This window comes from Bactrocera oleae, chromosome 3 (assembly GCF_042242935.1).
Source record: "Bactrocera oleae isolate idBacOlea1 chromosome 3, idBacOlea1, whole genome shotgun sequence".
Taxonomy (NCBI): domain Eukaryota; kingdom Metazoa; phylum Arthropoda; class Insecta; order Diptera; family Tephritidae; genus Bactrocera; species Bactrocera oleae.
Genome location: NC_091537.1, coordinates 15,479,096 through 15,505,215, shown reverse-complemented (window position 1 = coordinate 15,505,215; position 26,120 = coordinate 15,479,096). Strand labels below are relative to the sequence as shown.

General features: G+C 33.2%; 3 protein-coding genes and 1 long non-coding RNA gene across 7 annotated transcripts in view; 2 read left to right on the top strand and 2 right to left on the bottom strand.

Annotated features, from left to right (window-relative positions):
• LOC138856452 (uncharacterized) overlaps positions 1 to 14,041 on the bottom strand; it is a 44,294-nt gene extending 30,253 nt beyond the window's left edge. Inside the window, exons 1-3 of one of the 2 annotated variants that reach the window (XR_011395678.1) lie at positions 13,882 to 14,041; positions 13,219 to 13,329; positions 12,039 to 12,353 (exon numbers count right to left, since the gene is read on the bottom strand). This is a non-coding gene — a long non-coding RNA (uncharacterized lncRNA). Of the gene's footprint in view, positions 1 to 12,038; positions 12,354 to 13,218; positions 13,330 to 13,881 lie in introns of those variants that run through there. The other variant, XR_011395677.1, reaches the window with a different exon arrangement.
• On the top strand, positions 1,438 to 16,268 carry LOC106621162 (sodium-coupled monocarboxylate transporter 2-like). The gene is made up of 11 exons (XM_070107560.1): positions 1,438 to 2,284; positions 9,038 to 9,150; positions 9,213 to 9,359; positions 9,509 to 9,668; positions 12,424 to 12,489; positions 12,675 to 12,726; positions 12,878 to 12,945; positions 14,035 to 14,189; positions 14,342 to 14,600; positions 14,678 to 15,369; positions 16,045 to 16,268. The coding sequence occupies exons 1-11, from the start codon at positions 2,273 to 2,275 to the stop codon at positions 16,172 to 16,174; spliced, it is 1,854 nt and encodes a 617-aa protein (XP_069963661.1). The 5' UTR covers positions 1,438 to 2,272; the 3' UTR covers positions 16,175 to 16,268.
• Positions 16,269 to 16,282: 14 nt separating this feature from the next.
• PGAP5 (Per1-like protein PGAP5) lies at positions 16,283 to 20,623 on the bottom strand. Of its 3 annotated transcripts, none has more exons than XM_070107566.1 (7): positions 20,485 to 20,623; positions 19,039 to 19,169; positions 18,796 to 18,980; positions 18,571 to 18,737; positions 18,300 to 18,506; positions 18,080 to 18,216; positions 16,283 to 18,010 (listed from the first exon to the last, which is right to left on the bottom strand). In XM_070107566.1, exons 1-7 carry the CDS (start codon positions 20,489 to 20,491, stop codon positions 17,855 to 17,857), a joined length of 990 nt encoding a protein of 329 aa, XP_069963667.1. In that variant the 5' UTR covers positions 20,492 to 20,623; the 3' UTR covers positions 16,283 to 17,854. The 3 variants fall into 3 exon arrangements, with proteins under 3 accessions (XP_069963667.1, XP_069963668.1, XP_014095378.3); XM_070107567.1 differs by having other exon boundaries at positions 20,353 to 20,538; XM_014239903.3 differs by lacking the exon at positions 20,485 to 20,623 and having other exon boundaries at positions 19,039 to 19,423.
• Positions 20,562 to 23,527, top strand: Lam (Lamin). The gene is made up of 3 exons (XM_036366941.2): positions 20,562 to 20,997; positions 21,182 to 21,885; positions 21,947 to 23,527. Exons 1-3 carry the CDS (start codon positions 20,562 to 20,564, stop codon positions 22,658 to 22,660), a joined length of 1,854 nt encoding a protein of 617 aa, XP_036222834.1. The 3' UTR covers positions 22,661 to 23,527.
• The last annotated feature ends 2,593 nt before the right edge of the window (positions 23,528 to 26,120 follow it).

The window sequence follows — 26,120 nt, the reverse complement described above, 5'->3', positions numbered from 1 at the left end:
AGCTAAAAGTAAACAAAAGGGTCATTGACTTCATAATATGTAAACAAAGGGGCCACGGACCCCATAAAATGTAAACAAAAGTTTCAATGACCCCAAATGTAAACAAAGGTTATGACTTAGCTAAATGTAAACGAAGTGTTGGGGACTTGGATAAGAGTAAACAAAAGGTTCAGGACCTTACAATTCTGATCCCTTTCCATCTCCGCTCAGAAATATTTCGTTTAAAAAAGTATAGCTTCTCAAAAAGATGTGTCGAAGAATATATCTGAGAAACTATGGAAGACAATTTTTGGTTCTTAAATTAATGAAAATTTAAATACATTTTTTTTAACGATTGTAATGATTTTGAAAAACAGCCACTTTTTGTGAATGTTAGATTCGAAAAAAGACAAATTTGAACACTTCTTTCTTACTTAAAGGCTTCATTTAAATTGAATTTTCACCTAATATAGTGTACTTGATAATTTGATGTAATTTTTTAGTGGTATAGGAATATAGAAGAATAAGATGAAGTCCAAAAAGTTGATTAGTTCTCGAAGTGAATTGATTCAAATTAGTTTTGATATTTCAGCAGCTCCTTTTTCAGCTAATATAATTCTCATTAACTTCAAATAAAAAAAAAATATATATATACAATATATTATATATATCCATTGAAAAACTATTCTAATCCTTTGAAACTAATTCAAATCGCAAGCATTTTATTTTTATTATTATTTAAAAGATGTGGAGGAAGTGACTTTATACGAGTACTACATATATTAATTGGAACAGGATAAGGGATTATATTCACTTGTGAATTTTAAATAAATCGGTTTTGCATATATCGCATGTACATGTTGCTAAAATCGAACAAACATATAATAATGCTTTTTTTTTTTGATTTTGTTTTTGGATTTCAGATAATTTTAAGCAAAAATATCTTCCTCGCCCTCAAACACCTTTTTCACTAATTTTACAGAGAGTATATGTACATTAGATAAAAATTAAAAAAAAAAATTGTTAATTATTTAATTGAATATTCTATTTTTAAAAAGTGTCTTATTTATAGTTTTTTAAATTAATATGTAACATTTTGTAAAGTGCAACAAACGCAGATGGTACAGTGGTGGCTAATAATTTAAATAACCATTGTAAAGAAAACTTTTCTAAACGAAATAAATGCTCTCAAATTAATACGACACTCAGCGAGCACTACACAAAAATTACACATTTCTATGCATTGAGAAGTTTTTCTATATATTCGTACATGCATATGTATGTAATTGTAGATTTATGGTTATGATATGCATATCGCGCTCAATACTTGGTACACGGTCCAAAGTTGAAAATCGGCTACCTAAAAAACGCTACATTTCCCTTTGTCCAAATTAGTGCTCACACTCTCTCTGTGTTTCTCTGTGGCTTTTTGCCCGGCTTCGGCCCACAATGTGCTTAGTACGTTTTAATTTGTTGATGTGCGTGGTTCTTTGAATGACTCAAGTGAGCACCCACCGCTGCCTTTGCAAGCGACGTAATGATTGATTTTCGCTATTATTACCCTACGTGAGATATAAAAATCGTCTCAGTCAGTTTAGCCATCCACGTCGTAGCTGCAGTGTGCTTCCAACCTTCAGTAAACACGTGCTGCTCTATCCAACGACACCACATACAGTTCCGCCATCGGCAGTCATTTTGACTTTTGACTTACATACATATTTTGTATCTACTTAATTGCGCTGTTTCTTCGTGGCATTCGAATTATTGGAAAATTTTTCAAACAAAGTGCTAAAGATTGCAACAAACAAAAAAAAAAAACAATACAAAAATAATAATCATAACCAAATCTATATGCGCATGACGTTTGAACAAATTTTCGTAGTGTGTTGTCGGCGAAGAGCGATTATTAGCTAATTCACTCAAAACAACATATGTTTATATGTGATTACGTGTGTGCAACGTCACTGTCGGCATATTTATATTGCTGCAATTAATAGCTTTCGAAAAACTCGATGAATATTGAAACAGCAGCAGAAGAAAGTTTTGAAGTGATTATATAAAACTGGTTTGATTGAGAATTATTTATAAACTTGTGCTGACACCAACGTAACACGTTGAATAATTTCTGTACATATATACATACATATGTACATTTGTATGAGTTTAATCGCTTTTGGCTAGCGTTTTAGTGCAACTAAGTGATCACAAATCCACGGTGCTTCCGATTTAATACCTCCCTCAACTTTGTAAATAAACAAAACAAAGTTGCGTGGTTCAACGTTATCACAACAAAATGCCAGACAAGGTAAAAAAAAGCAAAAAGAAAGCAAAAGTTTCAAAATAAAAACGAAGGGTTAAAATAAGTGTGCAAAAAGCAAGAAAATATTTTGTATTTACTTATTTTTTGGACTCAGGTTCTTGATAAAATTAATGTTTATTATATTCTTAATATTGGCGTCAATTGTTAATTAATTTTAATGTTAAAAAAAATATATATATATTTATTTGCTTAAAAAAATATAAAATAAATTAATAAATAAAATAAAAGTAATAAAACCAATACAAGTTCCAAAGTATGCGAGTATTTGGAAAATAAAAAAAAGGAAAAATTTTAACTTCGCTGGCACCGAAGCTAGAATACTCTTCACGTATAAAAAAAGTTTCCATACAAGCACTTGATTTTGAGCGGTCGATTTGTATGGCAGTTATATGTTATAGTGGTCTGATCTGTAATTGTAAGTAAACTTAACTGTAGTAATGCTTTAGATAATAACACGTGCCGAATTTCGTGAAGATATCTTGTCAAATAAAAAAGTTTTTCCTACAAGAACTTGATTACGATCCTTCAGTTTGTATGGCACCACTATATGCCGATATCGGCGGTTCCTATAAATTAGCAGCTTCTTGCCGAGAAAAAGATGTATGCAAAATTTCAGAGCGATGTCTCAAAAACTGAGAGACTAGTCCGCGTTTATGCAAGTACAGACAGACAGACGGATATGGCTAAATCAACTCAGCACGTCACGCTGATCATTTATATATGTACATATATATTTTATAGTCTCCGACGCTCCTTTTTGGGTGTTACAAACTTTGTGGTAAACTTAATATACCCTGTTCGGTGTATAATAAAAATCAAATATGTAATGAGGGGCTAAGTGCAGGCGCATTACACTAGCAATTTATATGTTTTAAAAATAGAAGCCGCAAAATTTAATTATACAAATATTGCGTAAAAATTCAATATTCACTATTGGCAAAGTTGTGAATCGTGGCTAGTTAGTTTTATAAATGGATTAGGTCAGTCTAGCTTCCTCAAAAACGCCAAACTTTGACAATTTATTTTGGTTATATTTTAGATTTCAAAAAAGTAACAGTAAACCAAGTCTATTTGTTAATTTTACTGTGAAGTTATAGTTCAAATTTTAAATAGGTACGTGCAATAATCTCCGAGTATTACCTTTGAAAACTGCAGTTTAGGAAAACTGATTTGAAGTTTTATGTAGTGAACTGATTGACTCGAACGCTACAACGCTACAGCAAAGTGGACTGGGAACATACGTTTTTTGCACTATGTTGCAAATTGAATGTTTTCGGAATCCTCAAGTGTAAAATCGATTTTTTGAAATTCCTAGTCTGGCTTAAGGGATTCCATGGATGGGATAAGGGATTACATGGGTTTCCTCGAACAAAAACCGGCCTATTCTCTGTACTTTTTTTTACCTTTTTACTCGGATCATCTTGAGAATTTAGCTCAATATCTAGATGATGTTATAGAATAAAATACCTCTATAAATATTTTTTTTTTTTGAAGCCGTGAAACCCATGTAACCCGTTAACCTGGCCATCTTGCTTAGTAAACAAAAAATATATATAAAGTTACTTTAATATTTTGATTGATGAGTTCTTTATGATAGCTTGAATTATATACTTGTAGCTTTATATCTGTCGAATAAGTTGTGATTTATGAAATTTTACCTGAAAGTAGGGAATGCCAAGCTCATAGTCTACACAAGTAACTAAATATCTTGCAATAGGCAAAGATCCGACCTAACTAGTGAAAGAAGTCTATCATTTATGGTAGAGCCGGTTTTCAAAGATCATATCAGTCTTCGAAATATATTACACAGGAAATAGCAGAAAACATCATCACAATTAGATGGGTAACGTTTCTTTGAATCAATTTCTATGCTATATAATGGCATAAAACATTGAATGATTAACCGATTTCTTTGAAGATATGATGCATATGATTTGATCCAATTTTTTTTCAAACAGCACAAAGTAACGAGCGTTGGAAACAACAGTTTAGAAAATAATAACTTCTCTTTATTAAGAAAGTATGAGATGTTCATCTACTTTATGCTTCACAAAGAGGCAATAAGTAATAAAAAAACAAGGAAAGTGTACCCTAAAAATATTTGATAGTTTTGGTTTTTTGTGATAAATGTAGAAAACCTTTTTATATATTTTACTTTTTAAAAACTATTAACACCCCATTAAATTCAATAATGAGCGGAACTCTATTTTTAAAAGAAATTAAAAAAAGCAAAGCACTTTTGATATTGATACCTAAAAATGTTTCATAAAATCAAATATTTGAAACTTGTTTTTTCGTGTTAGACATAAATTTATTACACCAACTGATTCTTAGCTCTGCCAGACGAACGCAAATTTGTTTGAATAACACAAATCCAAAACCGAATTACTTTTATATCGGATAGACATCACAGTTTTACGCTCTCCTTATCACATTATTACCCCCACATTCCTAGCCGGTGGTTTCAGATTTTTCAACTCCATAAATTTTATCAAAGAAAAAACTGTAACCTACAATAAAAGTACGTACTTGTACATACATATTTATATTATACAAACATACACATGCCGTTTGATGTGGGCATTATATCTTTGTTACCCTGGTTCAGTAACTTAAATTTCTCTCTCAAATAAAAAAAGAGCTTAAGTAACTAACTCATAAGTAAAGTTTGGAAACATAAAATCATCAAAAGACAGCAGATTTGAGGATCGTGTCGAATTAGGAAGCTAATGTTTATTTGGTCGGTAAAATTAAAGTAGTATCAGAACTGATAACAATTATGTTTATCTAAAAACAACTGAAAGTCTAAGCTAATTAAGCATTAGTGGCGAACCTGAACAATAGGTTGTAATAACGTTCCTCGTTTAATGTTGCACTATCAAGTATACATATGAAAGTATGTGATGTTCAGTTACAACCTTCTTAACCTTTTCTAATGTCTAAATTTTGCTTGGAGACATCTTATTGCTTATATAGGTGGCTCATTAAATGAAAAGTATTTTCCAAGAAGTACTAAGTGGTCCTTATGTATCATTGTCGTTGTAAATTAATGGAAATAAGATTGATAGAGCGGGAGTCAGCTAGTTTTGTAAATATTTTATAACAAGATAATGAATTCTTATAATACCAAATAAGGGCCTATAAAACAAAATATATTTTGGGTCGTTCACTAAGTAATTTCGTTTGATGACAACGGCTGATCATATTGAATTTTTTCGCAACCAACTTCAAGCTTTACCGGAGATGGAAGATCTAAAACAGCATTTTCGGTATATTTTACTGTTTTATTACCAAAGGGTAAAAATGCAGTTCAAGAAAGGCAAAAATTATGATGATGTGTGCAGAGAAGATATGTTGACCGAAAGCTAATGCCAAAATTGATTTGCAAAATTTCGTTCCGGCAATTTCGAATTAAGGATGCGCCTGGAAGTCATTGGCATCTTTGGACTATTTACTTGTTCCGGTCTCTGCAAAATTTTTAGGATGAGAAAACCTTCACCTCAAATCAGAACGTTAAAAACCACCTGCACCAGTTTTTTGCCTGCAAGGATCAAAAATTTTATAAGCGTGGAATCAATATTTTGCCCGAAAGTTGGCCAACGATATTGAATTTAAATGGAGAATATATAATTTCATAAAATTTTTTACACAATAAAAAAATCTTGTTTAAATTGCACTAAAAGAAAAAACGAAATTACTTAGTGAACGACCAATATAAGTTAGGTGAGGTTACCTTAGGTTATTGAAATACCTATCAAACTGTGTACATATATATTTGAAACTAAAACAAAATTATCTGAGTTGCAAACAATTAATGTTTAATAAAAAATAAATTACTAATGCATGGAATGCTTCTCAACAGACAGCTCAAAGTCCATTAGACAGCACGCGATGCCAATTGAAACATTATACGTATGTAGTTGGTATCGTATTGTAGGCTTTATTAGAGAAGAATCGTCACATATGTAGCACTTTAGCCTTTACAAGTTAATATTTAAAAGTACAAGTGTACAGTTCCATATATGTAATTATATATTTCAATTAACTTCACGGTTGGTTTCCAAACCTCGATAAGATTTATGACTAGTTTAACGGTTCAGATTATAATGAACAAGTCGAGAATAAATAACGGGTACCTGGCGCAACTCATCACACCTCGCGATAAGTACTAATGTGTTGATATATGTACCTCAATGTGTTATTCTAAGCGGAGCGTAAAACAGCTGTTTATGCTAATTATAATAAGGCCTAGAACAGGCATTTTAAAGTTCATTACTATTATTTAACTGCTATGCGAGACGACTGGGCGTGCACACGTGCGTATATAAAAAAGTATAACAAGATGCAATGTGAGTTATTTAATTTTAAAGGAGTACTGAGCAATTTTGTGATAATAACTAAGCAGAGAACTAAGTGGAAATATACTATTATAAAATTCCTTTTTAATATTTCTAGTAAAAAGCTCAAGAAAGATCATATGTGCTAGGCGTTGGTTTGTTACTTGATTAAAAAAAATTCATAATAGCAATAGTCTAGCAAAGTGAAAATTCTTATTTTTGCATTAAATTGACATAGTTAGGATGGTATACCGCTGGGTCTTCTCCCACTGGACAGCATTACCAAAATGGTATACTTCACAAGGAAGTTTAAAGTTACGCTTGGCAGCAAGGCTAAGTGATATGATTCCACGCTCGACTTACTGCTAAGGGATAGCACAATCAAGTGGTACACCGATGGCTCGAAAATGTCGAATGCAATTAGTGAAGAACCGCGTACCAAACTCCCCATGCAGAAGCCAAGAAGCATTCAAGCAGAAGTCTTTGCTATAAGTCGGTGTGTAGAGATACTACCATACTCAGCGATAGCCAGCGGCACTTAAATCGTTTACTGCTTACGAGGCTTATATATGCCAGGGAGAAGTATTGATAACAACTCGAAGGCATTGGTAACAAGGAGGGCACAGTAGACCTTAGGTCGCGATGTAAACCTCATTTATTATCTATCTATCTAGGATGGGTTAACTACGCACCGTTTTGTTCAATATCGTGTTACCATTTTGAAGGTAAATTCATAATGCCATTATTATAAAAACCTTTGTAATTTTTGGCAAAAAAACAGAGACATCCGATTTCCACAATTTTCTCTTGAGACGAATTGAGACAGGAAAACATTCGCAACAGATAGGAACAGGTAGTAAACACTGGGTGTCAGGTTATTAGAAACTCCTTACCAAGTTCCCGACTGATCAACTGATCACCAAGGTGTTGTTGTAGCGGCAGAAAACATTCCTGAAATAATTTTGAAGAACTCTTCCCAGTTGACAGTCCTTGGCTGGATAAAAGTCCAGATCCCTTCCGGTTACGTATACCCGATTGTCGTGGGAACGAATGTGTGACTTGGCGTTATCCTGATGGAAGGGCACAATAGACCGTAGGTCGCGGTGCATACCTCAAAATTAATCTAATCTATCCTGATGGAACACAATTCCTCTATTATTGGCCAGAGCTGCTCACTTATATCCGCTTCCTTCAGACGGTCCAATCATTGACAGCACAGGTCCAAATTAAAAGTTTGATCGTAGGAGACAATATCCCAATTATCATAGTAGATAATTCCCTAGTAATACCAACGCGGAGCAGAAACTTTCTTACCACCGCTTGCGCCGGCTCACCGCGATTCGACTACCACCGTTTTCGCTTGACGTTGTCGCAAGTGCTTCACTTTTTATCATTCGCTTCAGAATCGCATTGATTTTATTGCGATTCAGCAGCTATCCGCAGATAGAAATTCGGTTAAAGTGTTTTTTTTTCATTAACTCGTGCGGTACCTACTCATCGAGCTTCTTTTTGTCCAGCCTTATTTAAATGGTTCCGTTTTATTGTGCAATTTTTAGCTGCTGCGCAATCGAATCAGTGCTTAATAACGGTCGGAAACGGTTTGCATTTCTTTTGTTAGACCTTACCATACATAATATATATTTTGGATAATGCTTCTGAATAGATTTTGCTGTTGATTTGAAAGAGATAAGCTGAAGCTCTGGTTTCCACATCTTCTGGCTCCATTGACAGCACATTGGCAACAATACTTTTTCGTAGCGGCATATTTATATTCATAATTATAACATTTTGAGAGAAAGCCTTCCTCTTTCTCGGCTTTCATCAACTCATATGGCATTGAATTAGAACTGCAAAGTTAGTATCGTATCACTGTCGTTAGAACGATCGTACATCTTGTCATTCATATTAGATTTTGAGAAGATAAGATGAAATCATTATAGAGTTTTCTTCTAAATTGCATGCTTATTTGACGACAAAAGACAAAACAACCAATGCCCCACCTCTACTAATTGTCAAAACTGCAGAATGCGAACTAACGCCGTAGTTGTTCTGGCCAATAATAATGATTTTTCCAGTGGGAGGGACATAGCATTCAATACCAACATACCTATATTGCATCTCAGTCAATAGACCTAGTGCCTTGAAAACAATTACCATGTTTCGCTACAACGAATATACTCGTACGATACTCTACCAGCTTTATTTAGATATACTGAAATAGGCATCTTCCCCTCACTTTTACGAAATATAGTACGACCAATCTGATTAAACCATTAAACAATGAAAATAAATTTTTAACCACTTAAATGTATTGACTGAGCACGAAAAGAGATGAAAAGCTTTTCAAAGTCATAAAATTTTATGAAAATATATTAGCATTTTTGTATTTGTTCATTTACAGACACTCAAATATGCGGAATATTCGCAATTTCATTTTTCAATTGCCGATTACTGTGTTTTTGTGGGGATGTTGTTGCTATCCACAGGAACGGGTATCTATTTCGGTTATATAAGGTACAGAAGATACAACGCCTATTGTAAAATACAAATTTATAAAAAAAAATTGTCTATTTTAGAAAGAATATAAAACCAGTTAAACCAATTATTAATTTAGAGATGAACAAACACAAAGAACCGGATTTTGGTTCCAAAGCAATGAGTGAATACTTGTTGGGCTCTAGGCGGCTGAAAGTATTTCCAGTAGCAATGAGCCTAGTTGCCAGGTTAGTATTGTTTTTGGAAAGTGATTGTGATTTCAATAACTTCGTATTTAAGTAAAAAAGAATTAAATTTAAGCTATATTAACATTATATATGAAATTTTCCTTTTCTTTCTTCGTCCCTATCTCCCTCTCTTCCACGCGAATTCCCAGCTATATTTCAGGAGTAACTATGCTTGGCGTACCGTCGGAAATCTATAGCTACGGTACTCAATATTGGTTAATTATTGTACCGGTTATTTTGATGGCATTCGTTGTATCAAGAGTTTATTTGCCTGTGTTTACGGCTTTAAATGTTGGATCTTCCTATGAGGTATGTATGATTATTTTATAATTTTAAGTGTGGTCGTAGTCGAATTTGAGAGTCGTACTCGGAAGGTTTGAGTCTAAAAAAATCTAAAACTCATGGACAGCCTCAGGAATAACTAAACGAGGCCTTTTTGGTCAAGCACGTTTTCAGCCACATTAGAGGGATAGAGACTACTTCTATATCTATCTACAAGTATTTAATAAAGTAACATAAACTAATCAAAAGGAAGTTTAGATTATTGTTTCGTTTTTTTTTTCAATAACTGTAATGCAGAATTTGTTATGATGATGAGGGCTGATTCTTAATGCCTGTTAACAGTTTTATAATCAGCATATCATAATTACGGATATAAAAGAAATGTGTCGCAAAAAAAAATTATACTTATAAGCCTTTCTAGCGTAATTGCATAGTTTTTGAAACAGACAACAATAAATAATAGCAAGGTGGTAAAGAGAGGAAGGGAGTATAGTTATGCTATATACATATACTTTTAATAACAAAATCAGCAAATGTGTTGGTGATTGCTGATAAACTTGAGAATTCGTTTTTAGTTATATTCTTCCCCTTTTTTTAGACTAATGTAAAGTTAAAGACTACGTTTGAGCATATACATATATTTAGCAATCACTCAATATTATATTAAATATCATATAAGATAGTACTGAGAAATCGAATGTATATTTCGAAATTTTTTGTTTTTTACTTAACTGTCCTGGGTAGCTATCGCATATCTAATATCCTAGTGTAGTGTAAAATGTAACAAAATCGCCCGTAAGTTCTTATAGTGATAATTGTCAGCGATATTAGGAAACAGAAAAGCGTTAATAATATTTAAGATGACCTGTGTTTCCTATCTTCATAGAAAAATATTTAGTGGTTAAGCAAATTTCGCTTAATACCCCGAAGAAACTGTAGATTTTGAATAAATGGCAAGATAACACAAGGGGGTGAGGGCCAATGAAATAGGCAACTTCTAACGTTAGTACAGATACGTGTTAATAAGTGAATGAACTTCTTTGATAGTATTTTTAATTTTAGGCTCATAAACAACCTTGGTTTGATTGTTTGTTATTGCAAATTAAATTAAAATCGTATATATAATATAAAAAACGTTCGCAGCAACAGCACACAATAACTGTTTTTTTTATATCACTAATTTATCTATTAGATGAAGTGTTATTGTTATTGTTTGTTCATAACAAGTAATTTTCTTCATAGCGTGTGCTCTGGACTTTGGCACTGCCATTTGAAAATGTCATTTTGACTTAATCTCTTTTCAATTCTTTAAAATGTTTTAGATAACACATATGTACACTAGGTGGGTCTAAAAAACTAATATTATTTTTTCGCTTGGTACTCTGAAGAAAAGATTCTTAGACACCTCTACATAAATCTCTATTGTGAATACTACTATTTTATAATTAAGGGTAGCCTGTATGTTACCTATAAGATCCAATGCTTGGTTCACGATAGAGCAGTCTAGTTAGTTGGCTGATCACGAACTCACTTCCGTCCGATTTTAACGTCAGTGAACCTTAACATCCAATGACTTTATTGGTTATTTATTAATTTTTTTAATGATAGAAAAATTGTTTAACCATTTTAACGTAAAACAAGAAAAATCGTTAAACTATAATACCCTTTACAAATACTAATGATTTCTTACAAGAACTTGATTCTGATCGGTCAGCATATATGTATATGCTATAGTGATCCGATCTGAACAATTTCTTTGGATATTGCACCACTGTTTTAGGTAATAACCCCTGCCAAATCTCCTGAAGTTATCTCTAATTAAATGAAAAAGTGTTCCATAAAAGGACTTGATTCCGAACGTTTAGTTTGTATGGCAGCTTTATGTTATAGCGGACCGATATCGGCTGTTTCGACAAATGAGCAGCTTCTTGGTGAGAAAGGATGCAAAGTTTCTAATCGATATCTCGAAAACTGGGAGACTAGTGCGCATATTTACAGACAGGCGGATATGGCTAAATCGACTCAGCTCGTCATACTGACCATTTATACATATGGATATATAGGTATATACCTTATAGGGGTCTCTGACAATTCCTTTGGGTATTACAAACATCGTGGCAAACTTAAAAACCCTGTTCAGTTTATAAAAATAATGTCTAACTAAATAAAGTGCATCACTATTATTTACAATTAGATTGTGCTTCTTGTATCCTATTATATGCTTTTGAAAATTGAGTTAACTATGACAATTAGTCTGTATTTAGCAGCTTTTTGTTCAAGGTTTGGAAGTATTATAAAAGAGTCTACTTTATTGAAAACTCAAGTATTTAACAATATAAATAAAAAAATTAGAGATGCAAAACATACTTGAATCAATTAAGAAAAATTTTTGGTAACTAATAGATGTTTCAATTATCTCATTGGATCGCCTTCATATTGTACATTTTGATCGATGATTGATATATTGGCGATAGTGACAGTTCGCCCCAAAACTCAAGTCAAGTCAGATTTTTCCTAAAAGAAAGTCTCGCTTCTTCACTAGATTTCTTCTATTTTGCTTTTCTGTTTTCAAAGCTCAAGTATCCGCTGTGGAGAATTCGGTTTGAGTCAATAAGGAATATATCAAATAAATTCGCTGAACGAATTAAGCAAAACTCTTATCGAACCATATAAATGAATTATACATAGAATTGAAAAAAGACGACTATAGGCCTGTAAATTTACATAAAAAATTATATTACCATTTTTTACTTCTTAAAAAAAACAATTTGTTTTGTTACAGTATTTGGAAATGCGTTTCAGTTCCAGTGTGCGGAGTATTGCATCATTTATGTTTGTGATGGATGAGGTAAGTAGATACGACACTTACAAAGTGTAGGCATCAAAACAGTTACATATTATTTATGTAAATGTCATTTGTAATGAAGACAGTTATGCTTGTAAGTGTTAGTTGTAGCATTTTTGAGTAATTAAGGCAGTAAATAATTTTACTTGATAAAAAAATGTAGCTAATAGTTATTATTTTCTTTACAGATCTTTTTCTTGCCAATAATTTTGTATGTGCCAGCAATAGCGTTTAATCAAGGTAAATAAAAATTGCGAACTAGTGTTTTTAAACGTTGAATACTTATTTTTTGTTAATTTTTGTTTTTATATAATTTTCCCTCAACACTTTTATAGCATCTACAAATACAGTGCGCGAATTATAGTTTTTCTTTCTAATTTTATTTTTACAGTTACTGGCGTCAATATATACGTCATAAGTGGGGTCATTTGTGTAGTTTGCGTGATCTACACATTGATTGTGAGTACTACTATTTTATAATAAACTTTTAATTGGTTTACTGACAGTAGTATAAGTTATAAACTCAGCAATTGTAAAATGAGGATTTTTTTAAAATAATTTATGTCAAGCAGTTAATGTTGTCATTTTTCAATTAAGTTGAAAGCTGAATAGCTTGACAGTTGTCACATTTTAATTGGGGTTAACCATTTTTCTAAATTACAATTAAGGGTTTATATTTTTGGAGACTGTTGTGAAAATAGTAGTAAATTTATAAAATTATTATTTACTTACCGGTAACGGTTTGTTCAAACATCTTTAATAATTTAGCTGCTTTTTAAACACTAACGGTTTACAAATTTTGACTTTTATGACAGCTTTTGATTTTATTCACTTAAGTCATATCTGAAAACAAATAATATTTGATTATTTTAGCAAAATTGAAAACGAAATATGTTATTAAATTTTTTTTTTTTGAAAAAAAATAATTATATATTTTTTATATAAAATTGTTAGGTTTTATCAGCTTCAAGCAGGAAAGAGAATAAGTTAGAAAGAATATTTATTATTTGTATACCCTGAGCCGGTTATACTAAGTTTGCCACGAAGTTTGCAGCACCCAGAGGGAAACGTCGGAGACACTATAAAGTATATATGTTACTTAGTAGATTTAATCCTTCCCGTCAGTCTGCCCGTCCGTTCGTCTGTCTGCATATACGTGAACTAATTCCTCAGTTTTTGGAATATCGATCTGAAATTTTACACATTTTCTTTTTTTCCCAAGAAATTGCTCATTTTTCGGAACCGCTGCCATACAAACTGAACGATCGGAATAAAGTACTTGTACAGTGCAATCTGATCTGCTCAGATCGAGTCACTATAGCCTATATCTACCATACAAACTGACCGATCAAAGTTCTTGCAAGGAATTTTTGGTATTTGTAAAGGAAATTATACCTTCGATGCAACCGAAGTTAACGTTTTTTCTTTTTTTTTTTTTGTAGTTCACTAGTCCAGTTTTTTTAATTAATGCTTGAAAATTATTGCTTATGGACTCAATGTTCTTATTGCTTTATGGTATTTCAAAATATTTTATTTTGCTTTTTTTAGGGCGGCATAAAAGCTGTAGTCCATACAGATGCCTGGCAAACGTTGGTAATGTTTATTGCTTTGGTGGTTGTAGTTATACTGGGCACGATAGCTGCAGGAGGACCTGGACCAGTATTTAAGCATGCCTCCGAAGGTGGGCGCCTAGTTTTTTTTAAGTAAGTTTAATTAATTTTGTAATTTAGTGTGTTCTATATAAACGCACGAAGAATGTGAAGTTTTAAATCATCCCCTTTGTTGGATTTTTTAAAAAGATTTTTTTGACATAAATTTATTTAAATGTTTACTTTTTTCTTTTTCTCTTTCACAGTATTAACCCTTCATTATATGAGCGGCAATCATTTTGGGCCGTATTGATTGGCGGTTTCACCTACTGGACTGCCTTTAATAGCGTCAATCAGACCATGGTTCAGCGTTACATGTCTTTGCCGACATTGAAGAGAGGTCAACACTCGATTGTAATCTTTACACTGGGCGTTGTGCTCTTCTTATCAGTTTGCTGCTTTGCCGGTTTGTTGGTTTTCGATTTCTATAGAAATTGTGATCCGCTAAATGCTGGACTCATATCGGTAAATTACAAGCACAGTACACACGGAGTATGTATACATACTAACAAATCAGTAGTTGAATTTGTTTTTCCTTACAGAACGACGATCAGTTACTACCCATCTATGTTATGCAAACTGTTGGTCATCTACAAGGCGTACCGGGTCTCTTTATCGCTGGCGTCTTTGGCGCAGCGCTAAGCTCACTCTCAGTCGTGCTCAACGCAACGGCTTTGGTATTCCTACAGGATATTGTGCGTGGCAGTTTTAAGGTGAAACTTGGCGAACGTGCAACAAATATTTTGGTGAAAAGCGTTATCGTTTTGCTGGGCACGGTAGCTATGGCATTGATATTCGTGCTGGAGAAGCTAAGTGGTATTTTGAGCGTTGCCACTTCAGTCACCGCCATTGCGGGTGGCACAACTTTTGGTATGTTCACGCTCGGCATGTTAGTGCCATGGAGTAATACGAAGGGTGCTTTGGCTGGTGCTGCAGCGGGTGCGCTTATGTCTGGTTGGGTGTCATTCGGATCACAGGCCGCCATAGGTGCTGGTCGTATTGGTCCACATAAATTGAATGTTTCCGTAATGGATTGTTTGGCAAATTACACAATACCAGAACCGGATTATGGCGATGAAGCGGACGTATTTCCTTTATATCGTTTATCTTTCCATTGGATAACTGTGATTGGTGTTGTGTCAACGTTACTAGTTGGTACTGTGGTGTCCTTCCTTACCGGACCAACAGTGTTGAAGAAACTGGATGCAGAGTTAATATCACCCGTAATTCACAGGTAATATATTTCAGGATATCAAATATACATTTGCATGTCTGATTTCATGAAGATTTCTTGTCAAGTAAAAAATTATTTCATACAACGACTTGGTTCTGATCGGTCAATATGTATGGCAGCAATATGCTATAGTGGTCCGATCTGAATAATATGTTCGGCGAATGTAGCATTGTCTGAGACAATAATCCGTGCCAAATGTCGTGAAGATAAAAAAGAAAAAAGTTTTCCACACAAGAAATTGATTTTGATTGATCACTTTGTATGACAGTTATATGCTATATTGGTCCGATCTGAAGAATTTGTTTCCTTCTATGCCGAATGTCGTGAAGATATCTTGTCAAATTAAAAAGTTGTTCATACAACAACTTGAATTTGATCAATCAGTTTGTATGGCAGCTATATTCTCTAAAGATCTGATGTCGTCGGTTCCCACAAATAAGCAGCTTCTTGGTGAGAAAACGACGTGTGCAAAAGTTCAGATCTGTATCTAAGAAACGGAAGAACTAGTCAATTATATATGCATATACTTTATAGGGTCTCCAAAGTTCACTTCTGAGTGTTAGCAACCTCGTGGCAAACTAGGAAATATTAAATTCAGGGTATAAAAACACATGTATAAATTATTTTTACATTGTATATTTTCATATTTAATTTCTGTAATCTCTCTCATTGCAGATTTCTACCCAAGGAATGCTTCCTACCACGCAATGCAAGTCCGGATTTCATGCGGGATAATACCCCGCAAACTTTCACCCACCTCTTGGCTAACGGTGGTGAGAGTGCAAGTGATCTAGGCAGATATTAAGTTACAGCAATATAAATTAAGATATTTGGAATATTTTTGTATAGAGCAAATTACTAATAATAAAAGCTGTATTAGTTTATTTTAAGACAAGGGAGGCAGAAAACAAGCAGCTTGATTGAGGATAAAAAAAAGAGAAAACAAAAACTAATTTCATTTCATAATCCGTGTGTGCTGTAAAGTTAATAATTGTTGCATTTTGTGGTTCTTGTATTTTTTTAGCCGATAATGTGTATATATATGTAAATGTGTAGCTTAGGTAAACAGTTTATAATTAGAAATTAAATGTGTAGCAAAAATTCCAATCATGAATTTCATTATGCATATGTGTTTAAGTCCACATTTACAGGTGTAATTTGTTAAATTTTTAGGCAAACAAGCAAAAAAATTGAAAGGTAAACAAAAGACAAGTAAGAACATTTCCAAGTACGAAATTGGTCGTTTTTGCTGCAAGTCTTATAAAGTCTATATAATAGCAACATAAGGCAAGAGTTATATACGTAAATGTAAATATTTAAGAACGATAAGTTATTCACGAATGATAAGGTCACAATAATTTTTTATATTTTTTACATACATATACACTATTTCTTAAATTTGAGCACAAAATACTTAAAAATCAATTAGTTAAAGAAATGCATATAGTTTATTTATAAAGGTATATTTACACTGGAAAATATACAATACATACATATACATATTAAAGCCAAATTTATTTGAAAATCATAGTAATAAATAAATTACATCAACTTCATAATTTTATAAATGTTGTTATTATATACAAAAATCTAGTTGTATAATCGGTTTTTGGACTTTAATGTTTGCTGGGATATTAATTTTTTTTTCCATAATTTGTGCTACTAGGTGTATCCCCAATAATATAATTTAGAATGCATTTAATAGACTTACAAATAAAATAACAGCAAAATATGCAGTAATTGGACAATAAATTAACATAAAAATACAGATGTATGTACATTAATACATAAATGTATAGAAAAAACATCAACAAAAAAAAAGAAATGTCTTGTAAAGTTAGTAGCCTTTTCGTAATCCTATTTAACCCTCAATGTTCGTAATTAGTTTGAGTCGGATTATAGATCATTTAATACTTATGTTTGTCTATATATTATAGTCTCAAATGAAAAATTATCATAATCAGTAACAAGATATTTATGCATATATGCTATTGCGGGCCAATTATGAACGTCTGTGATAACGCTTGGTATCTGCTTTACAACTTAATAAATAAAATGTCAAAAAAAAAAACAAAAACAATATATAAATATTTTAACAAAAATTATTTTTTTGATTTAAATTTGAAGTGGAAAATGGTAAGATAATATTTATCGTATTTTGAAAGTATAGAATATAATTTTTTAAATTCTGAATTATTGCACGACAGCATAAAATATACCATTTTACGATTACTAAAATAACTCCAATAATACTTTGTCTATAGTAAAGATTTTCGCAAAGATAGCCTGCAGGGTAAGGAGTAGCCGAAACCTTAAAATTATTCATAAAATAATTCAAATTTAAATACTAAATTTTAATTAAAATAATAATTTAAAATAATGACCTTGTAAGGTAACCGCACCAACCCAACACCGATTTCGCTATTATTCTAAGCATTTCCTACTAACATTTTCATTCATAATACATTAATGATAAAGTAGGGTCTCAGGCTTTTTTGCTTATACTCATGAATTTTCTTGAGATTTGAAAAATAATTGTTGCTATTAATATTGTCGTTGCCGCTATGTATGTATTATAGACATGCATTTGTGCTAACATTTTGCATTTTGAGACAGCGTAGGACGGGCCGCTAAAAGAAGTCTTTGGTATGAAAGAAAAAAATAATAAATTTTAAAACAATTTTATGTCACATATTTCAACTTTTCATACCAGCAAGAAGCTCGGTTCTACTTTATTGCGCCAACTGAAAGAGGCTACTGTATACTCTTCTACACCAAAACGATTTATATTCAAGCAATAATGATGGCTGTGGCCAGCGAAAGCAACTCGTGGTGTTAGGAGTTTGCCTGAAATATACATATGTTAAGTTGTGCAGTAGAAATGTTTATAGTTGCGTAACTATATACAAATTGTAAAAATTGGCTCTCACCTATTAAATCTGTTGATTTTTTTGAGAGCACCTCCCAATTTTCGCGGAAGAACTCAATGCTTGGTGCATCATGTTCTCTACAAACGGCATCCGATTTTCGATAGGTTGGAAAATGTTGCATCAAAATCGGACGATTATAGGTTTTGTGTTTTTGTAGAACCTCATTATCTTCGCAACTATCTTTATTTTTGAGGCATTTTAGTTTTTCTGCAGTATAAAAAAATAGGGTTTTTGACTTATGTATAATTACGTGAAATATACACAAATTTACCAGATATACTATTTAAATCATGCAGTGCCGCATTACAAAAACCACAGCCATCATTTTGCATTGCCATAGAATTAATCATAATAAAATGATTCCCTTTGATTGTATAAATTTCTACACCCGTGTTGTTAAAATGTTTCGAAAAGCGTTTAATGAAACTTCTATCCATTCTGAAAGTTAAATTTGTATGTGAGAATGGGTATTAAGAATACAAGTTTTAACACTTACTTATAGTGGAAACCAATGTCATGATTGCCGACAGCACTTATAATGGGCACATTACTTGGTGTCTTAAAAATCCGATGGAAGCGTTCAACATATTGTTCGAAATCACGACTTGTAACAATATCTCCTTCATCGAAGAGATCACCCAACACAAAAACCACCTCTGGTTCGAAGAGACGCATAGAGGCCTTAATTTTCGTAACTCGATATAGTAAGTTATTGGTTTCATTTAGTTATGCAATTTACCTGAAAACTCCGATGCATATGCCATTCCCTATATATTCTGTCTAGCCAGTGGCCATGTATGGGGCCAATTAGATGGGTGTCTGCAATTATCATGGCTCTTAATTCAATTTCCTTTTTTAAACTTTTTGTTCCTAGAGTTGGCCATTGACACAGTGAGAGTTGTAAAAAGTCCGCCAAAAATTCACAATACAAGAAAGTCAAAAAAGTGATGCAAGAAATTGTTGTCAAAATATACATTTTTGGTATATTGTTTACTTGCACTTTTTATAAGCATTTAAAATATGCTATGTAAAAGACACAAGTGCATTGTTGATGAAAATTAACGAAAAAAAATGTCAAAAGGGGAACAAAAAAATAATATTTACGAAAGGTGTTATAAGATAAATAAAATGAAAATAGAAAGAGGGCGTGGAAAACCGAATAAACGAAACGAACTTTGTGCGAACTTGGCATCACTGACTTAACGAAACGCCACTTTTGTCGTAACTGACAGTTCAGTATAATTCTGTATAACCTCCAACAACGAAGTGTAATTTTGTGACGATTAAAGTGCGTTTGCTAGTGAACGTTCTTAATTTTTAATAAAACAATAAATTAATTTATATTAAATATTTGGTGCGTATTGGAAATGTATTGAGTAGTCCTAGTGCTTCTAATTTAAGGGGTGTGCGGTTAATTATCATGTAAATATATTCAGCTAATTGAATATAACCATTTGCCGAAGAATATGGTGGCGTGGAGAAAGTGTAGCAATGGCGGTTCGCATGCCTGAAAATGGAAAGAATTGCTTGGACAGTATAAATAGAAATAAATCCAAAAGCATTATAATGTTTAAGTGTTGGGCCCTGATATCCGAATTTAGACTAAAAGAAAGGTCACTGAGATTATTGTGATAGGCGTCCGCATAACATAGGCCGGGGGGATTTAGTACAGTCGCCGTGACGAGAATAGAAAATCGGCGCGTAAGTTTTTTAGGTTTATAAAGGGTCACGTTCTATGGGCGATGCCAGACTTAACGCAATATTGTGAAATTTTTTGGTGTTTTCGTTAAAATAAAATAGCGTTAGCGTATTTGTTTACATACAAGAATACTAAAAATAGAAATTTTGTATATTGAGATTTATGTAAGAGCTATGTAGTTCGGCGCGTCCAAATATTACATTAGTAATTTTTTACTTAAAGTAATATTAACAACAATAAAAAGATTTTGTAAGTTTATAATTGTCAGTAGAAAATCTCCGCGCGTTTTAAAATATATATGAATTTATATATATGTATATCTGTGTATCACGAGCTAAGCACATTTCTACATACCACGGATCGCTGAATTCGTTTAATTGGCAACTCTAATTACAAACTGTCTAGATATATGACTATTACATATCCCCATAGCACCGGCAAAATAATTTGTGTACAAATAGACCAATGCTTAAACTTGAATATTACCAAACATATATACAATACATCTGTGCGTGCTTGTATTGATTATCAAATTTTAGATTGCAGATCGAAAATTGTAAACGATGGCTACTAAATCAAAACGCGCCGGAACAGCCACGCCCCAACCGCAGCCAGGTGGAACATCAACACCAATAATTCCTGGTGGTAATCGGTCTGCCAGCCCTTTAAGTCCTACGCGACATTCGCGTCTACAAGAAAAGGCTGAGTTGCAGAATCTTAATGATCGTTTGGCCTGCTACATTGATCGTGTACGTAATTTGGAAAATGAAAATGCACGCCTCTCGATTGAGGTGCAAACGACGCGTGATACTGTCACCCGTGAGGCTACCAATATTAAATCGATGTATGAAAACGAATTGAGTGATGCGAGACGATTACTGGATGAAACTGCACGCGAAAAGGCTAAATTGGAAATCGATACTAAGCGTTTGTGGGATGAGAATGAGGAGCTTAAGGCTAAATTAGATAAGAAAACAAAAGATTGTACTTTCGCTGAAGGTATGTGCAAGTCATGCATTTATGTATATAGTATATATAGTAGCTGTAGCAACTCATTTGTGCTTATCAGTAGTGTGAGATTGTGTGTTTAAATTTTACTACTATATATTTGCATAAATATTCTACAAATTTATTTATGATGTTTTAACCACTAATGGAATGTCGATATTTTAATAAATTTTAGGAAATGCCCGCATGTATGAGTCACGCGCTGCTGATTTGAGCAATAAGTATAGTGCCGCTAATGCAGATCGCAAAAAGGCTGTCGATGAATTGAATGAGGCTAACAAAGAGCTGGAACGTTTGCGCAAACAATTAGAGGAAGCCCGTAAACTCTTGGAAGAAGAGACATTGGCGCGCGTCGATCTCGAGAATAATGTACAAAGTCTACGTGAAGAGTTGACATTCAAAGATCAGATACACATACAGGAAATTAATGAAACACGCAGTCGCCGCCAGGTGGAAATAAGCGAAATTGACGGACGTTTGGTCGAACAATACGAAGCCAAATTGCAACAATCGCTACAAGAATTGCGTGAACAATATGAAGGTCAAATGCGCGCTAATCGTGAAGAGATCGAGCTCTTGTACGAACAAAAAATGAAGAATCTACAATCGGCAGCCAATCGCAATTCGAATGCTGCTGCAAACGCTATCGAAGAATTGCGCACAATACGTACACGCATCGATGCGCTCAACTCACGCATCGGCGAATTAGAGTCGACCAATGCTGCGCTAACGGCACGCATACGCGAGCTAGAGCAATTGCTGGATCGCGAACGTGCACGTCACAATGCGGATATATCGAACTTGGAGGCGGAATTACAACGCTTGCGCGATGAAATGGCACAACAATTGCAGGAGTACCAAGATTTAATGGACATTAAGGTAAATAACTGCAGTAGTATGCAATATTTGAAGTTAAATGTTAACTTTTAATCCCTAACAGGTTTCGCTAGATTTGGAAATTGCCGCTTACGACAAATTGCTGTGTGGCGAAGAGTCACGTCTCAACATCACACCACATTCGTCCACTGCATCCGGTTCGTTTAGTCAAAGTTTACGTGGCACACGTGCCACTCCCATACGCAAGACACCATCACGTGGCGCTTCAACGGTGCCGCTGAAAAGAAAACGCACCATCGTCGATGAGTCCGAGGATCTGAGTCAATCTGAATATTTTGTGACTGGTAGCGCCAAAGGCGAAATTGAAATTTCCGAAGTCGATGCGGAGGGTAAATACGTGAAATTGCACAATAAAGGTAATAAGGAGATACAAATCGGCGGTTGGCAACTGATACGTACCGCCGGCAGCAATGAAACCGCTTTCAAGTTTCATCGTACCGTCAAAGTGGAAGCCGGTGCCGTGATAACTGTATGGTCTTCCGATGCTGGCGCGTCGCACGAACCACCAGCAAATATTGTGATGAAAACACAAAAATGGTTCGTGGGCGACAATATGAAGACATCACTCTTCAATGGTGAGGGTGAGGAAGTGGCCGGCTCAGAACGTGTAAAACGCACAATTGTGAAGCACGCATCGCGTCATCGCTCCTATGGCAGCCGTTTGGGCGTATCAACAGTAGATGGTGTCGGCAATGAAGAACTATATCATCAGCAAGGTGATCCGCAGCAGGGAGATGAAAAGTGTCGTTTAATGTAAACATGTAGGTGTGCAGAACAAATTAACTCCTAATATATAAAATTACTACAAAAGATTACTATATATATATATATTTTTAATGTTCTTTAACTGGTTGAAAAACATTTCAAAAGTAAAAGCTTGAAGCGAGCGCAGACAAAGAATTTCACAAAACAACAATAATAACAACCACAGCAATGTATAACCCAAAAACTCCTGCAGCAGGGTACACAAGTACATACATATACAATTAAATTCGCACACACACACTTCCATACATGCAGTCACGCGTGTCATTTGCGCTGACGCTATAAACTTTTCACTGCTTGCCATCATTCTTATGTTTGGAATTTTCAAATGTAGCTGACGTTTCTTAATTTCTCTCATAACTACATACATATATTACTATTTGTTTTTTACATTATGCTATAGTGTCGCCAGCATCTAGGTCTTAGTTTAATTGCGCTAATTATAATACATTTTTTTTTTTTATATATACATACATACATATATCTGAATGACAGTTAAGTATTGTGGCACTAATTCTAAACAATTAAAGGCTTGAAAAAGACAACAACAACAACAACATGCACTACGTTTTAAGAGAAAGCAAAAACATTTTTATATTTTCCATATCTGTTATGTGTGTGTGTGTGTATTAGCGTTCACAATAATTCGAACTGAATCATAACATCAATCAAAGAGTACAAGGAAAGCGCACATGCTTTTCTGCCATAATTACTAACAGTATAAATTTAGGTTTTTTCTTGCTTTAAAAATGTACAAATTTATGGTTATAGTTTCTGGTAATTTGGAACTTTGAGGTACAAATAAAAATAGACACACAAAACAAAAAAAGACTCGAAAATTTCACAACTAACAGTGTAATACACATTTTTTTTTTTTTTGATGAAAGAGACAAAAAAATAAGTGCATATTATTATAAAAATTTAGAAGAAAATTTTGAAAGATATATTTGTAGGTTGAAATGGTAAAAAAAAATACAATAAGGCGGAAGCTAAAAGAAATATTTTAATGGCGTCTTATATGTGTAGCATTTGTGAAATTTATAGCGCTTAAGCTACTTTTCCGGACTTTGTTGCTATGCATATTAGTCAACATTGACTTAGAAGAAAACATAACTATTTTTAGAAAAAAAAAACGGAAAAAATATTTATTTAATTTCTCACATTATACTAGCGGCTCCAAGCGTCTACGCTTGCTTTCCTGGCGCAGCTAATTAAATTTTTTAGATTTTCGAAATTAAAGCAGCATTATCAGTAGGTAAATATGGTACATAAATATTTTTTCATAACTATGTGTATTGTACTCAAATCTTTCATGCGTTGCATTTCCATATTTTACGTTTAAAATCAGTAAAGATTATTTAATTTGTGTTTCTTCACGCTCAAACGGTCAACCATTTTACCACATTAAAAGGAAAGAAAAAAAAGATAACTATCGTCAAAAAAGTTAAAAGCGGTTTGCACTTTCGTTTTGAAAGTTCTACGCGCTTTTAGAATATTCCGAAAATTTCAACAAAATATATTGTTTCCTTAACAATAACGGTTTACATTATTACGTCTATGTTTTAGAATTAATCAATGTAATTTAATTTAATTATATTCAATTTAAATATTATAATTGACTTTATGATCATTCAATAATTTTATAATATGCAAAATGCGTTTCGACTTGTATTTGCAAAGATAAATTTATACAAATTTTTTACAACAATCAAAATTTCTGTTTCTCCCTGTGTTCGTATAAAACAAAGTTGTCAATCAATATTTTAATAAAAGAAAATATAAAAAACAAACATGTGTTTTCATTCATTAGTTCGGAGTACAACAATTTGGGGCATGTAATTGGAGGCTCGGGAAGTGCTGATTTATAAAGGTAAGTTTCAATTCAGAAGAGTTACACAACATTGTTTCAGATATGTTTAAGCTGTTACAACAACGAGATATATGGACCCACATACAAGACGCAAGCGCAGTGTCAATTGACGAATTTTACTGAGTGTTTGCGTAATATATTGTTGTTGTTTTAGAGGCATAAAACATTCTCCTAAGTTCTACATGTATGTATGTTTAGAATTCTTCGTATTTTTTTTTCCTTATAATTATTGAAAAGTTTCAGTTTTAAACGAAAGTGTCATAGATGTAATTAAATGTGGTCAGAAAATAACGGGACATTTTAAATTTAAAATTTTGTGGTTTTGAAGACTGCAGTTGTCAAACATATTTTTTTTTATGTTCCTTTGTCTGTAGCAGCCGCTAAATTGGACGTGTTTTTATGAGCTTGGCGAGTTTAGTTTGTTAAAAGAAATGGATAAATTTTGGGAATTTATTCGTGAAAAGAATACAAAAACAATACTGAAACGATGCCCCAGCCTCTATATTCACCAGACATGGCTTTGTGTGATTTTTTCCCATTTTCAAAAATAAAGAGAACCGTTGAGGGCCGTCGTTTTACAAGATAGACTAAAATCGCTGTAAGAGCTAAAGGCTATCTCAAAAATTGACAACATAAAATATACGAATGAATAAATATTTTTTTCAAAAAACGAAAATTCCTGCTATTTTTTGAACACACCTCGCTTTTATCGCCTATCAGCTGGTTGAATAATAATTCGATAATAACGCAAAGGTTTACTTAGTCGCTGTTAACCACATGTTAAACTCGTATATATGTATGTATATGAGAGTACAGGCTCGTGTGTCTCTCTTCGTAGCTATAAAGCTTTTGTACCTCAAATTAGGGATAGCGAGTTCTACGTCAAAATAATATTTGAAAAATTCGTTATAAATTTAAAAAGAATTAAGGAATAAATACAGGTTACGAATAATATCAATTTCATCACAACAAATAGGAGTCGATGCTTGGCTATACATCTGGCAAAACTTTGAGTATTTACAAAAAAAAAATATCATGTATGATTGAAATATTTTCAGGATATGTTCTTAACAATCTTCAGGCTGACCGAGATATATCCAAAAGCAAAAAATCTCTACAAAAAATCTGTATCCTTGTCTTAGGAAACTAAGTTTGGTTTTTTTTCCGACAAAACAACGCTACGGGTCTTTCAGCTTATATAGCATATTCAAGAAATTACACCATAAACTACACCCCAAACCATCAGGGGAATCCCAGACTCAAAAATAACTCGCCGGACAAATATTTCACTGAAATGAGGAGACTAAATTGTAAACAAACGTCCATTTTGAATGCTTGACCAAAACGTTTTGTCACTGTTAGCCCAATGATTAGCCTATGTTATATACTTTGCCTTATGCGAGTCGTTCATCCATCTCTGTTAATGACCACAACATCGAAAAACGGTTAAAGAAACTGTACTTGATAATCATCGTATTAGCATCAGAGATATAGTAGATGATCCCAGCGTTTCTTCTGGATCGACTCAACAAATTTTGGTTAGTGTTGTGGGCATGAACCATGTTAATGCTAGACTCGTACA